We start from the raw sequence: 15,968 nt of genomic DNA on the forward strand, positions 1-15,968 counted from the left end.
CGTGGCCGCGGCGGGAGAGGGCCATGGCGGGGCTTCTGCGCCTGCGTGGCCGGGGGAGCATGCGCAGTGTCTCCCTGAGGCCCTGAAGCGGCATCGGAAGAGGAGGCGGCGGCGGCGAAGGGGACTTCAAGGTGCGGCGCTTCTCCGGCCATGGCGGGGCTGGTGGAGGTGCCCTCGCTGGAGGAGCTGGACGTGCCGGAGGTGAGCCCCCCCACTGCTCTCCGGAGCCTCCTGCCCCGCCCCAGACGGTGCCTCAGTTTCCCTACTCGCCTGACCTCCCGTGACCTCTGACCCCCCCCAAGGGTTGACCTCTGGAGAGGGGGGGGTCACTCCTCCCCAGGGGTCAGCCCAGGTCAATTCCCTTGAAGCCTCCTCCATCCTCACCCCCCCCGCCCTTTAAGCAAACAAACAAATAAGCAAATAAATAAATATATAAATAAATAAGCATATTTTTTTGGAGGGGGGCAAATATTATTCATTTCCTGCAGTTTCAGAGCTTTTGAGTTTCGTCCTTCTCCCAGCATGAAGGTTGCACTGGCTAAGATGGGAGCCCCGAAAATTTTACAAGCAAACAAACAAATAAATAAATAAAGCAATTTTTGCCCCCTCCCCAAAACAACATTTGTTACCTGGACTTTTAGAACTTAAATGTTTAGTTTCTTCTCCTAGCATGGATTTGACAACCAGCAGGGAGATTATATTTGAAGGGGGAGGGGGGGAGAGAAATAAAGTAAGAATTGATGGGCCATCTGGGTATTCATGAACTTTATCCATTAATCAAATTTATATAACTACCCATCTCACCCAAGGCAACTCTGGCATGCACAAGAAGAGAGAAAAAGCAATCCTATGAAAACTGCGGGTGCAAATGTTCTTAAATAAATAATTATTAATGTTCTTAAAATATAAACAAATAAACAAATATCCTAAATATTGTAACCCTGTTGAGAGCCCCCTATTTGGGGAGGAGGGGATGAGCAGAGGCTTCTCGTGGCTTTGACCTCCCCTCCCCCTCTTCTATCGCTGAAATGCACTTTGATGCATTATGAAACCTTGAAGGCCGCGAGGGCCTGCAAGATGGCAACGTTGACTTCCTCGCTTGCTCCTCAGCTGCCGGTTGGCACCGCGGTCCTGAAGGCGGGTGCCCACCACTACGGCTCACAGTGTGACCAGATCAACAAGGAGTTCATGCTCTGCCGCTGGGAGGAGAAGGACCCACGGAAGTGCTTGAAGGAGGGCCGGGCCGTGAGCAAGTGCGCCGTGGACTTTTTCAAGTGAGCCTGGCACGGGGAGAGCTCTGGGACTCCAGGGGGAGGGGGGGAACGTGCTGTGAGGGTCTCGAAGGGAATTATTAATAGTAAAGGAGAACATTTGCAGCTCAGGGTTGAAATGAGAAGTATTATGGTTTGTCACACAGAGCCAGATGTTCAGTCTGGATTTGGCATTTTAACTGACCTATTGAAACCACCTAGGATAGGCAGATGTGGATGTTTGATGGTGTTAACAGCAGGATGTCGGCTGTTCCAAGCAAAGCTGCCTTCCGCAATTGACCGATGGAGATATGGTCAATGCCGACGGTGCTCAAATAATAAATTAGTATGGTGTGTTGCACAGTCAGCAGGTATTTGGACTGGAATTGGCATTTTTGTCCACCTGTTGAGTCCTTCCCAAGGTAGGCAGATGTTCACTGGGGTTCATTGGATGTCAGCTGTTCCAAGCAAATCTGCCTTCCGCAATTGACTGATGGTGATTTTGTCAATGTCGATGAAGTTCAGGCGGGGCTCCAGCTGTTTTGGGGTTGCATCCAGGTTGTTGTTATTTAACGCACCCGTCTTCCGTTCTTATTAGTGTCATAGTTCGGAATGATCTTTGTCAACCTTTTATTCCGTTAACCAAATGCAGTGGCCTCCTCTGGTTTTTACAGGCAGATCAAGTTCCATTGCGCCGAGCCCTTCAACCAATACTGGAACTGCCTCGATGAGTCCAACACGTTGAAGCTTTGGCATTGTCGGAAGCAGCAGCAGCTGTTCGATGACTGTGTGCTGGACAAGCTGGGCTGGGTGAGGCCAGAGCTGGGTCAGCTGTCAAAGGTAACCGAAGACCCTCCGTGTCTCTCTTCAGGCGTGTTCTTGTGGCCAGTGGACCCAAGTGCTCGTTTTTCTGTGTCTCCTTGTTTGGCTGTGTTTTGAGGGCTGGTTCACAGGGTTGCACAGGCCTCTTCCTATGTTGCACACACCAACAGACAAGCCTTACCTTCTGGCGTGTTTATCACATGTTTATCTGACTTCCACTGCAATTTTTCCAACCAAGCAATGCACGAGGGTAAGAGGGGAATATTTACAGAGGCCCATTTAGTCTCGCCCAAGAAGGAAATACTGGACAGGAGATCATGTGGTCTTGACTGCCTCTAAACCAGCTTCAGGTGTCCCTCCCTGCTCTTCCCCTCCGCTTCCTCTTCTGAAACGCCTTCTTCCTTGCAGCAGTGTCATCCCTTCTGCTCAGCAAGATCTTCCCCTGTGATTCTTCCCTTTCCAGGTCACTAAAGTGAAGACCGACCGTCCCCTCCCCGAGAACCCCTGCCATTCCCGAATGAGACCACCAGCCAACCCGTCAACTGAAGGCGAATACAAGCCTGCGAAATATGGTAACCGAGGTTATTTCTGGAGTTGGTAGGGGGAAAAAATTGGAGCTCTGCACGTATGCCAGCCATAGAGGAAAACGGTGACCTTTTTTTGGTGGATCGTAGATTACTTTTCTTTGGTGTTGGATGGAGCTTATCTGTACTCAACGGTCATTAAATGTACATTCTTTGAGAGGTCCAACTTCTCGTGCCTTCTGTCGTGTGTTTGTTTGAAATATACAAGTAGAGAAATGTTCTCTAATTCTGGAATAAATCTCCTTGGGTAGCAGTGAGGAAGGTATCTAATGGGGTTTAAGGACATTATTATGGATTTCTTAATACCTCTCTTCTTGGGGCAAACTAAGGTGACCAATTTTTTCTCCTTGCCTGCTGATCTTTGACTTTCTGAGCGTTGTCGCAGTTATTTTGAGCCTCGCTCTCAGTCTTGTTCACACAACCATTAATCCCAGCCTTAAATTCGGGAGCCTTGATGGGTTCTTACGGTCTACGGTGACATTAGTCTACAGTTTCCTTCAATATTTCTAGGATCCAGGCTGTATCTATATCTCTTGCTAAGATCCAAAGTTCTATTTCTGTCCGTCTCCTCATCCATTTTAACTGAGGTTAAGACTTTCAACAGCCCTCATCTTGATTTGGAATACTCACTCAGATCCAGGAGGGGACGTGTTCTCTTGTGCTGCTGAAAAATTCCCTCCCTCCCTCTGTCCATCTAAACCTCCTTTAACCAAGGAGGCTCCGTAAATCGATGTGAGTTTTGTCAGTCTGTAGCACTTCTTGCAGCCAAAACGCCATCGGAGGCAATGGGCCAAACCAGTTTGAGCAGGGGGTTGGACTAGAAGACCTCCAAGGTCCCTTTGAACGCTTGTCATTCTGTGTTCTGTAAACTTAAGGAAGTTTAAAGCAGTGTTAGAAAATAGCATGCATGCTTTTTGAGTTTCAAGGTATAAATAATTTATCCCTGGAGATAAATAGACCTTAGATAGACCTTACCGCTATGTGGACATCAGAGCTGGGGGCGGGGAGCGGGAGGAAGAAAAGGGGCTGGGAATCTCAGCTGTGCCGGCATCGGTTAAAGCTGGAATATGAGAGGAGGCTGCCAGCAGGCAGCCATAAACTGATGGTTGGTTGCACTGGAGACTCCCTGAAGTTGCTGGGCTGTAAAAATCGGCAAACAGTTGTTGTTTCTCCCAGTTCTGAGAATATGAACTGCAGCTGTTCAGCCAAACTCCTCGGCCGAGGGAGACCACAGAGTCTTGGGGTAGAAGCCTGCGGCCAACGTAAACAAGGCAGGCGGCAAATATTTGCGTGATTTCAGTAGTTCTCGATCCTTCGACGGTGCGTGTCAGTTCCAGAAATACCGTTGCCTCGTTCTCGTCTTGTTCGTGGGTCAAAACACCAGAATGTACACAGATCTGGAAAATCTAAATAAAACACAGGTAATTAAGGATCTGCACATAGCTTAGATGAAACATTTGGCACACGCACACACACACACGGAAAACAGTCTGATGTCCTTCATATAACGTGCGTGTGTCTCTCTCTGTGCGTGTGTGTCTGACTGTGTATTGGCATCATTATTTTTCATTATCTTACGTATATATTTATATGGTTTGCATCCTGCCGTTTTGCCCGTAGGCCATTCAAGGCAGCCTGTTCTCTGGAGAAGAATTTCATCTTCTGAGGAAGAGCTTTCGGGGCTTTGAAATCCCCCAAAGCAAACGGTCTCCGAGGGTCTGCTTACTTGGTGGGAAGTGGGGGGTTGGGAATGTCTCTTTCCTGGCTTCGGAATTGGGATCCGCACTCAGGATCAGAGCCCCACTCCCTGCTTGCTGCTCCGTGCATGGGGAGGGAGGTTGAAAACTTTCTCTCCGTCCATCCCTGTTCAGAAGAACAAGTCTGCCCTCCCTCCCTACGGATTCTGTGGGGGGAGGCCAGGCAGGGGTTCCCTCCGTCTGCTCTGCTGTCTCTGTGGTTGGTATTCCCCCCCCCCCTTTCCTTCCGAGGTTGGCCTGCGTGGAGGCCGCTGCTGACCCTTTGCCTTCCTGTGTTTAGCCAAGAGGGTGGGCTGGCCACGAGCTCCTGCAGCCTCACCCAGCCCCACCTTGGGTGCGGTGCCTTAGGGGAAGGGGCACATGGCTGGGGTCAGGACCGGCTGTTGGTCACTTCCTGATGGCTGGATGCCCGTCCCGCCCGGGAGTAGCCATCAGATCCTCTAGCTGTGTGTAGACACGGCTCAACTGGTATTACTTAATTTCACCTTGTTGCCTAGGGAACCCCTCCAGAGGGGAAGTGTGATGGCCTGCTTCCTGACCCCAGGGTCTTCTAAAGCAGGGCCTCCAACCTTGGCAACTTTAAGCCTGGCGGACTTCAACTCCCAGAATTCCCCAGCCAGTTGGCTGAGGAATTCTAGGCGTTGAAATCCGCCAGGCTTAAAGTTGCCAGGCTGGCTGGGGAATTCTGGGAGTTGAAGGCCGCCAGGCTTAAAATTGCCAAGGTTGGAGGCCTCTGTTCTAAAGAAGACACCCCCCTCCCCCCCAAGGAAAGCCAGAGTCTGGTTCCTCTGCTCTGGCCGAAGAAGACGACCAAAGTCCTCTCTCTCTGGAGAGCCAGGATGAAGCGATGGCCTTGAGTGCCTCCAGCATGGCACCGCCAGATGTGTTGGAAGCCCGGTGCCAGGGTCTCCGTGGGTTGACTTTATATCTGCAGTGCCAAGCAATGAGTGGCATAATCAGTTTATGCTGGAAACCAAGGCGGGAAGGTAGGCAGAGCCCTCTCGCCACCCACCAGGAGACGGTTGCTGGTTCAGGGGGCTCTCGTCCTTTTTTTCACCTCTGATGAGAGCACGAGTTAATTTCTCACGGTGTCTGAATTGGGGCATCCCAACCCACACACTAACCACGGTACGCCAGTCAAGCCCACGCATTGAGCTAAGCCCTTAAATGGCTTGCCTAGCTCTGGCTTTTATGGCTTGTGTAAGTAAACCTGGTTACTTTATCAAGCCACGATTCCCTACGCCGCGGCTGGATGAGAGCAACCTGGGTCCCAGTTTCTGAATCCTGCATTGGCAAGCTGCCTCCTTGGGAGACCGGCTCATTGGGAATGCAAACCTTGACCCTCCTGGAGAGCTGCTTTTAAAAGGAGGAGGGGAGGAGGAGAGCTGCCCCCCCCCCACAACGCCAGCGGTAATTCATGTAGTAACTATGGCAACGGCCACGTACATTTACATATTCTTCCTCTTAATCACGGGGGCCATCCAAGACAACTCTTTGCCAGTTCTTCCGACATAATTTGCTGTTTTTGTTTACTAACCGGGAGATACAATCCCTGGGGCTTTGTCGTGATTTTGAAGGCATGGGGAGGCCCTGCTGCTTATTGCACAAAAAAAAAAAAAAAAAAGCTGGGTGTTTTTCTCTCTCCCCAGACTTTTCCTACCAAAATTTTTCCCTGGGTTTTCCTTGCCCAGCTAGCTATGCCCACGGAAGGAATGGTCAGTTACCAAGAATGGGAATGGAATAGCAGCAAACTTTCTCCGTTGGTTATCCAATCTGGCATAGCAGTTTGGAGGCTGGCACTGGGAGATCCAAGTTCACCCTCGCCCTGGAAGTGCCCAGGGTGCCTTTGGGCCAGGTGGTCTCTCTCGGCCAGCCCGCCTCACAGGAACACAGTGGGCAAAAATGGCGGCCTGCAAATCCTGCCCCAAACTCCTTCAGGAATGTCACAGGGGAAATCTAGCAATCTGGACATACTCGGAGCAAGATTCAGCTGGCACAACACCTGGGGATAAACTAGGTTTGCCGAGCTTGAAGTTGAGGGCACCTTGCCTGGCAGCGTGCTGAGGGTTCAGGGTCTTATGCAGATTTGGCATAATTCAGGATCATGTATACCATTGGCATTTCTTGAGGGAGGGAGCTTGGGGAGGCCTGCGTCTTGACCGAAACCACAAAGGCAGGTTGGCCCAGTGCCAGGACTGTGTTGCCAACATCGCAAAGGAGAGCTTGGTGGCATCCAAAGTGCTGGAAGTCCTCCTGCTGTATCTGGACCAGGGGTGAAATCCAGCAGGTTCTGACAGGTTCTGGAGAACCGGTAGCGGAAATTTTGAGCAGGTCAGAGAACTGGCAAATACCACCTCTGGCTGGCCCCAGAGTGGGGTGGGAATGGAGATTTTGCAGTATCCTTCCCCTGCCGTGTCCACCAAGCCACACCCACAGAACCGGTAGTACAAAAATTTGGATTTCACCACTGATCTGGATCTAGCGCTAGTTAAGAATAATTGGGGAGGGGGGCTCGGATTAAGAACCTCTGGCGCCTGCCCCAAGAATCCTACATGTGAACCAGCTCCCCCCTCGTCCCCCCCGCCGTCAAAGAGGGGCCTTGGATTAATCTCTGGCAAGATAAGCGGAGCCCCTGGGAGAGACGGCAGGCCAATTCTCCCGGCAGAGACGGCCACGCGTCGCTGTTCTCTGCAAGAGGGAGAACAGTTGAGAAAGTGGGAAAACAAAGCAGGACTTAACTGACTGCCCACTTTGGTGGATGCCAAGATTTAACCCCGGGGCATTCCTTATCCATTAGCGTGTCCTGGGGAATGGGGTTTGAGTAATGGACGTGCCATCGGTGGGCTGTTGACAGGCTGGTCTTAATTTTGTGGAAGGAGACGAGGGGGGAGCCCACTTGGGACGCATCCTGTTCCACCACTTGGGACGTCTGAGTGATGCAGCCTTGACGGTGGTCACCATCACCTCAGCCCTTGAAGGAGAAAGCCCGGAGCAGGTCCTCGGGTCAAGGACTGCCCGCTGATCAAGCCCACGTTGAATTGGCCATAGGATGACTATGGAGAACCTTCTCCAAGATCTCTTGCCGGCCACAGAGAAGACGTTCCCACAATCTCTATTGAACTTGCCATGTGTTTGCAGGCTCGGAGAATCCAGTGCAAGGAGAAGGGTGGCCAGCAGCGTCCAGCAATTTTGACCTCTTGGAGGTGACAGTTGAGAACTTCCCCAGAAGGACCATCTCCTGAAACGGTCCGGCTTGGTCGGGGTTTAGGAGGATCTTCTCCTAAACATTGTCCTTTCGTGGTGCATCCTGTCTGACGTTCTCTGTGCGATGAGGTGTGGATTGTGTATTTTTATTTTATTTTGCAAAAGGATTTGCATGCTTTCCTCCCCTTCTTTCAAGGAGTGGGGTTGAGAGCTCCTGCCATGTGAAGCCTCTGGCATTCACCCCGATGTTCATGCCGGGCAGACTCTTTCTCACCCCCCTGAAGCGGGTGGGCAGTGCCAGCCCTGCCGACAGACGGGGTCGCCTCCTTCGCCCACCCTTGAAAATGCAAGCTAGCACGTTTGGGCCCAAGGCGGCGATGGTTTCCTCCTAGTTTGAAAATCCTTTTCCTCACATTAATCTCTTTTTATTTTTATTTTGACAAATGCATGTTTCCAGGAAGTTGCAGAGGTCAGCTCAGCATCTGTTGCTGGTTACGCTGCTGCGCCGAGCTGAGCCGAGCGGGTGGGTGGGTGGGTGGGTGGGGGCCTTTGGGGGAGGGGGTGTTCCTCCTCTGGCGGTTTCCAAAGCGACGGGGAGCAAAGTCATTTTTAAACAAGGACGAAGGAGCTAATGAGGGCGATGAAAATCGGAGGGAGGGCTTGCAAAGTCTCCTAGAAGTTGGAGCAATATTTCACAAGGGGGTGGACTCCGGTGGACTGTTGCCTGTGGAAGGAGTGACCAAGAGAGGGGAAGATGCCCACTCTGGGGACCCCAGGGATAGCCTCTCAAAATCAAGAGTGGGGGAGAGACCTGGACCTAAGTAAACTCAAGGGGGGGCTGCAAGTTTCCTCCCCTTGGTTCCCTCTCTTTGTTCATGTTTCTTCCCTGGGTTTTGTAATCCTCTCTGCAAAGTGAGAAAGAGACACGTTTTCTCCTCCTGCTCATAAGATCCCTAGAGAGCAAAGGCCCAAAGGTGCTTTTTCAAAAGACAAGTGGACTTCCTGGGGTTTTTTTTTTTTAATTTTATTTATATGCCGCCCTTCTCCGGAGACTCAGGGCAACGCCTTACAATGTGTTAAGCAATAGCCTTCATACTTTCGTATATTTATACAAAGTCAGCTTATTGCCCCCACAAACTGGGTCCTCATTTCACCTACCTTAGAAAGGATGGAAGGCTGAGTCAACCTTGAGCCTGGTGAGATTTGAACTTGCAGTAATTGCAGGCAGCAGATGTAAGTGGATGTTAATTAGTCTGCTGAGCCACCAGAGCTCCTTTTCCTTGAAAACGTTTTGCTTCTCATCCCAGAAGCTTCTTCAGTTCTCCTTGAATGAGAAGCGAAATGTTTTCAAGGGAAAAGTAAGCCCCAGAAAGTCTTTTGGAAAAGCACAGCTGTGAGTTGGACGATTGAGACTCTCCATAGAAAGAGAGCAGAGGGATTGGATGCCCTTTGGCCTTCCCTGTTGGCTTTCGTGCCGCCATTCCTCCAAGGCGACATAAAGTTGAGAAATCAATCCACTGGAAGGGGCAGAGCTAACTGACCCACTGAATACAATGGGAGGCCGGTTTAGCCCCTACCTGCAAAGGCTGGGGTGGCTGGTTGTGGATTTTTTTTTTGCAAAGACGATTTAACAAAAGACACTTTCTGGAGGGGGAAAAAAAAAGGAGGACTTGGTGCCAAGGTAAAGAGGCTTGGAGATTTATAGCTGAGGAAATACTTTCTCCCGTCTCGCTGGACGTTTCCAGCAGGAACAATAGCTGGTCCCGCAGTGCGAGCCAAGCTGAATGGGGTTTCGGGGGAGTGTGTGGTTATCGGTGTCTTTTCCTCGCCGTCCCCTCCCTTCCTGGAAATGGGAGATACCAAGTCCTCTCCTGGGTCCTCTGATGTGTAATCAGCAGGAATTGGGACATCCGGACCTGGAAAAAAAAAAGTTGTGAAGAGGATGTCAATGGCGGTGATGGATAGGCCCGAGAAGGGCGAGAGGCAGCTGGGTTGGGGCCCAAAACTTCTAGCATTGTCCATCTCCTCTTTGGATTTTTTGGCAAGCTTTGGTGAGTCTTCCCAGGAAAGATCGCCATTGCGGCGAAATTCTCCTTGGCCAAAGCGTTGGACGAGAGATGCCTCCATGTGTCCATTTCATTGGCCAACCAACCACTGCAGTACTCGGTTGTTTGGAGATATGTAGGTTAACGTGTGTGCATACAACTGGGATTTTCCAGTGCAGGAAAATTGGGAGACCTCTTTTGAGCCAACGGATGGAAATTAGTCAAGGGGAGAACCAACCCAGAACTAGAGAAATTCCATGTCAGAACAATGAACAATGAATCAATGGAATGAGTTGCCTCCAGAAGTTATGGGTGCTCCAACACTGGAGGTCTTCAAGAAAAGTTGGGACACCCACTGGTCTGGAATGGTGGTAGGTCTCCTTGAGCAGGATATTAGATTGACTGGAAAACCTCCAAGGTCCCTGCCAATTCTGTTCTTGTGTTATTCTGATCCAACACAGGGCAAAATCTACTGGTGTTGCCTTGTGAGCATTTGGTAGATCTGCAGAGCTGGATCAGGATTTTGGGAACTGGACAATACACAAATAAAACCGGTGCTGTGAGCTTGTCTTTCTGGTTGGTTGAGGCTTCCGAAATCCATAGTTGCAGATCTCTCCAGAGAAGGTAGAAGCAACTTATTTGAGAAGCCTCCCCCTGGCCTTAGTCATACATTATCGCAAGATCTCCCAAGTGATGCCCAGATTCCACCCAGGTCAGATGGATTCTAGAATTGATCTCTAGAAGCCATCCTAAATGAACTGAGGAAGAATCTGTCCATCCACCCTTCAGGGGTGAAATCTAGATGTTCTCCTCAGCATCTGAAGCTTCTCCAGCTCTGCCTGCGGGAGCAGTTGTAGCACAAGTGTGAGGAACATCAGCGGTCCTTGCAGTCTGTGACACTGGCTCGTGCATTCGGCCTAGAGCTAGAAGGAGCCTTGGAGGTCTTCTAGTCCAACCCCCTGCTCAAACTGGAGACCCTACCATTTCAGACAAATGCTGGTCCAGTCTCTTCTTGAAAAACTCCAGTGATGAAGCACCCGCAACTTCTGGTGGCAAGCAGTTCCACCGGTTTATTGTTTTCACTGTTAGGGAGTTTCTCCTTCGTTCCAGGTTGCTTCTCTCCTTGATTAGTTTCCATCCATTGTTTCTTGTGCTGCCTTCTGGTGCTTTGGAGAATAAGTTGAGCCTTTCTTCTTTGTGGCAGCCCCTCAAATACTGTAATGCTGCTATTATGTCCCCCTTAATCCTTCTTTTCTCTAGACTGGCCAAACCCAAATCCTGCAACTGCTCGTTGTATGTTTTTAATCGTCTTAGTTGCTCTTCTCTGCACTTTCCCCAAAGTTTCAACATCTTTTTTTGTAACATGTTAATTTGTAATTTTGTCCCATGTTAATAAGTGTTCTAATTTGCACCCCCTGTTCCTTCGCCAGTCGGGTTTTAATTTGCTTCTACTACCGTAGGATGCGAGAGCTGGAGGATGCCCGCTTTCCAGCCAAGGTGCCCTCGTGCATGCTTGACCAGGCTGTGGAAAGCCACAGAATTCCTCTCTCTGGATCGGGGATGGTAGCACTTCTGGGGTGTCTCTCTCCCTCTCTCCCCCCCCTCCTCCCCACAGCTTGTTCTTCCAAGTTCTGGCCCCTAACCTGATACTTAGGATATGAAATAATTATCCTAAGTGATCGGATTTTAATTAGACGGCGCAGCGGATGATTACCGTATTCCAAATTGGTGTGGAGTGCTTACTTATGTGCCAGACAAACTTGGTCTCTCTATTTTACCCGGTGGGTGGCCAGAAGACAATCAGGAAGCAATTAGTCTGGTTGGGGGCTGCACCGCTTGTGCCCACCGGGGAGCGTCTTGCTGCGTTCCAGGACTGCGCCAGCTCCGGAGGAGTCCGAGACCAAGCAGCATTTCTCTTCTCTTCTCTTCTCTTCTCTTCTCTTCTCTTCTCTCCTCTCCTCTCCTCTCCTCTCCTCTCCTCTCCTCTCTCCTCTCCTCTTCTCCCTCTCTTCTCTTCTCTTCTCTTCTCTTCTCTTCTCTCTCTTTCTGCACCCTGCTACTCTGGAACAAGCCATCATTCTTGGCAGCAGACCGCAATTAGCTCTGTCAATATTCATTTGGGAAAGGGGAGCTGAGCCGATCCCGCCAGCCAGCCATTGTGTAGTTTCTGGAAGATGCGCCCAAGCAGGGTCTGCGGAGAACCCCTTTGGAGGGGAGGACTACAAGTCCCATCATTCCTGGCCTGCATTAGTCATGATCCTCGTTCTTCTCCTAGCAAGAGGTTGTTGTTTTTTTCCCTGTAACCATCTTTCATGGCCAACACTTGTGCGCATACCATAAGGGGCCTGTATCTTGGCACTAAGTCACAATTCACCCTGAGTGTCAATTCAGCTTGTGTCACTTTGAGTTTTGACATTGTACAAACCATGTCCTGAAGTCTCTGCCATTCAGGAGTGCTGTGAATGGCCAGGTTAGATAAACTTGTGTGGTAAGTGGCAGTGGGGGGGTGAGAAGGACTCTGGTTGCACTGTTCAAACGTTCCTTTTCTAAGAATTTTCCAGTAACAGTCCCCAGTTGGGGGTGGGGGGTGGCGGGGGAATGGATCCTTCTCACCTATGTGGGCCCAGCAAATAAAGGATATTTGCATACGGCTATTTTTCATACGTTTTTGGTCGTAAATCTTAATTTGGGAAGCAAAAAAGCTTTGCAAAGTTCTGACATCACCCCTCCCTGGAAAAATCTCCAGCGCAGCCCTTCTCTAAGCCAACATCTTCCCAGAATTGTGTTGACATTTCCAATCCTCTCTTTTCAGCCATAAGGACTAGAAACTTTGAGGCGTTGGCAAACCTAGGGTGCGGTTAGCATTTGGCGTTTGCATTTTCCAGCTGACCTTTTGTGACAAAACGCCTTCAAGACCAGGTATGCCTTTTGCTCCAGAGGTGGCCTTTTGTAGAGGTGCTACTTGTGTGTTATTCTCAAATTCTTGGGGCTAAAAAGCTAAGATTGTGTTGCCCTAGGAAGGGGCTCCTGGGTGTGTATGTGTGTTTGTTAGCAAACTGGCCCAGCCTGTCAGAACCAGACAAAGGATGCGTCAAAGCCTCTCCCCAGGCGGATTGAGTTGATGGGAACTGTAGTCCAACAGAGGGACAAGTGGTTTGGAGAACAATGAGATTCCAACTCTCTCTCCTTGTCTCCTCTCCCCCCCTCCCCCCCTCCAGCTCCCCCCCACCCATCTTTATCAGAAGTTGCCGACAACTTTTACCCCCTTTAAACACAAAAGAAACTTTCCCTTCTGGGTTGTGTTTTTTTTATTTTTTTAATAGCAGAGATGCTCACTCCAGCAAAATGATTGGCAGACTCGAGAGCTAAGAGAAACCAAATTGTTTATATCCTAATGAATAGAATCTTGATTGCAGGATCCTGTCTGGAAAATTACAGTGCCTGAATGGAAGCCGTACAATTACATCTCCCGAACGCTGCATATTCATTTCAACTGCTTTGCATAGAGATTAACGAGCACGCGCGCCCCCAACGCAGGCTCTGAAATTAAAGCCAGCGCCGATTTTAGTCACAGGTTACCAACTCAACGGCATTGTTGGGAGGGCTCGGAATCTTTTACCACCTGCAATGTTGAGTGGCTGTATCCTGGATGAATTTTGCTCCTTTTTTTTTTCTTTCCCAGTGCAAGAAAAGATAATGAAATTATGTGGACATATTTATCTGTAGCCGCGTATTAGATCGTATCATGTCTCTGTTTGACCTGCGATGAGCTCTTCGTTTCTGGACGGGGAGGGTGGAAAAGGTGCACAAAACTCACTTTTCCTTCTCTGCTTTTTCACATTTGAACTGGAAAATAAGGCAGTCATATTCTAACTCCTGACTGTGCCACGCAGGCCCACCCTGTCCTTCCTCCCGCCCTCCCCATGGCTGATCTTGGAGTCTGCTCTGGATGTTGTGTGACCGTCGGGTGAGGCTCGTTCCAGCATCCTAGCTAGATTTTAGCTGGATGTTTATCAGGTTTGGGTTTTTTTTGTCTTACAGGACCTCCATTTTGGTTGTGTAAACTGGCTGAGCCAACAGTTGACCATCATTTGAAGCTGGGTGGAAATCCAGGTTAATTCTGTCCACCACATTTCCCCGGTTCAGATACAACTGGTGGTTGTGTAGAAATGAAATCTGGTGGCGTTCGTTCCTATGGACCCAGAGAGGAAAAAAAATGGTCATATCTAAAACGAAAGAAAATATCTCATGAAGAATTTTTTTCTTTTAAGTTGCCGCTGAGGCTGGAAAATCGGGGATGGCAACAGTTTATTGATTGATTGAATTTATTTGCTGCCCATCTTGCAATGGAATAACTCTGGGACATCCTCAGTTGATGTTTGCGGTTCCTGTGCTGAAGTGGCCGGCACAGCTTGTGAGCAGCCGTTGTCTCCACCAGCGATGGAAATGTTGAAGGGATCCACGGCTGATGGGGGGAGAGGGGGGGGCTCCTGCTTATTATAAAGGAGCTCCGGGGTCCGATGCAGATTGAATCTGGAAGTCTGATGGGAAAAGAAGCAACTCATGATAGGGTTTCCTGCTTGACGATGGGGTTGGACTAGAAGACCTCCAAGGGCCCCTCCAACTCTGTTATTCTGTCTGGGAAGCTGCCTCTGCTTGTGGAAAGGACAAGGCCGAGGGCAGATGGCCCAACGGTCCAGCAGCATCTCGCTCTAAGGGCTGGCATGCTGAGAATGGCGTTTGTGCCAAGTCTAACAGTCAACCCATTGTGTTTTTAAGAACATCCCAACCGGACGAGCAAGTTTTCACGGTCTGTCGGGAACCCAGGCCAAATTCCTTCAGGAAGAGGCTCGGTTGTCCTTCGCGTGCTGGCGGGGAGTAGGGAGGAGACCAGGATGGTGGCCGGAGAGGGCTGGGTTGCATCCTGCTGGACAGGCCCCAAAATATTCGCATCTACTCTCCAGATCCAAAGGCGTCCGTTTCCATCCAGACCTGGCATTAGGAGAACCTGGAGCGGTGCTGCCCTCTGCCGGGCGTTCCCTGTAAAAGGCAAGCGGTGCTCACACAGGGAGGGAGGGGGAAGCTGCAGGATCTCCCCCCCCTTTCCTCCCCCCGCCTCCTTTTTTAAACCAGCAGCCTGGTTCCTGGATGGACGCCTTCAAAAGTGGGAGCTAAGAAAGCCCGATGTCGTTTGGGGACAAGCGAGGACAACCTTCGAGCACCCGAGTGGGTGGGTGGGAACTGCAGCTCTCATTAGCCTGGTCCGTGGTCAGGAGTTATGGGAGTTATAGTCCAAAATGGCAGCTTGTGTAGTGGCTGAGATGACCAGCTTCTAAGTCTCAAAACTTCAGTCCTGGGTGCTCCTGGGATGACTCGAGGCCACTCAATGACTTTGAGCCCAGTCTAGGGTTGTATGTACGTGGGTGCTTATTTCAGATGTCTACGCTTACATTTGCATCCTGGGACTCTTGGGAAAACAGTGAAAAAGTGGGGATACCCCTCCAAATGCCATCAAGCGGAGGGGGACAGCAGCTTAGCTTTTCCCCTGGCCTGACTTAGACCCCTCCCATCAGCCCATCCCAAGATGCTCTTTGAAGCATCGAAGGCGAGGACTGTGTGAAACTCGAACCCAAATCCTTGCCTTGAGACCTGCAGGGGAAACGTCGAAAACTCCTAAATGGCGTGTTCTCACATGTTTCTCTGTTTGAGAAAACAATGGGACAATTCCTGGGTCTGGTTTGAGACTTTAATTGTCAGGATTTCATTGAAGGGAAAGCAGCCAGAAAAATATCAACTTTCATTCCTCAATTTGATATTGATTTCCCTTTTTGAGCCCCCTCCCCAAAAAGGAAGAGTTGAAGTGGCCCATAAAGCCCCCTGCCTTGCTAGGCAGCTCCAGCTTCTGTGGATGGTTGGTTGAAGTTGCTAAAATCCATCGGGCAACGAACGTATGGAGTTGGCACTCGGGCTGAACTGATGCCCGCAGGAGGAGGAGATAGTAGGCCAGATGGAGCTGGGAGAAGCAAAAGTGGTTCCCCAAACTTTCCTTTCGTGGTTAGTGGGCATTTTTTGCTCCCACGTAACCCCTCTGCACAATTGCTTCGGTTGTTTCTCCACAAGTCTCTGCACCAGAATTTATTCCTTTGAGCGGAAGCTTAGGATGTGTTGGCAACGTTGAGGCTGGCACGCATTTGCCCAGCCCCAGAAATCTTCTAAAATCTTTTTTAACAGAATGCCCAGACAATGCTTAAAACGGAGGAGGTTAAAGGGTTTGTGATGTGGGAAATGTACGTGTGTTTGTGGGGG

General features: G+C 50.1%; 1 protein-coding gene across 1 annotated transcript; it reads left to right on the forward strand.

Annotated features, from left to right (window-relative positions):
* Position 1: 1 nt before the first annotated feature.
* Positions 2–2,822, forward strand: NDUFA8 (NADH:ubiquinone oxidoreductase subunit A8). The gene is made up of 4 exons (XM_034436182.3): positions 2–201; positions 1,111–1,274; positions 1,925–2,090; positions 2,536–2,822. Exons 1-4 carry the CDS (start codon positions 151–153, stop codon positions 2,671–2,673), a joined length of 519 nt encoding a protein of 172 aa, XP_034292073.2. The 5' UTR covers positions 2–150; the 3' UTR covers positions 2,674–2,822.
* Positions 2,823–15,968: the final 13,146 nt, after the last annotated feature.

Source organism: Pantherophis guttatus, chromosome 16 (assembly GCF_059756535.1).
Source record: "Pantherophis guttatus breed Tessera chromosome 16, ASM5975653v1, whole genome shotgun sequence".
In the NCBI taxonomy this organism is placed as follows: Eukaryota; Metazoa; Chordata; class Lepidosauria; order Squamata; family Colubridae; genus Pantherophis; species Pantherophis guttatus.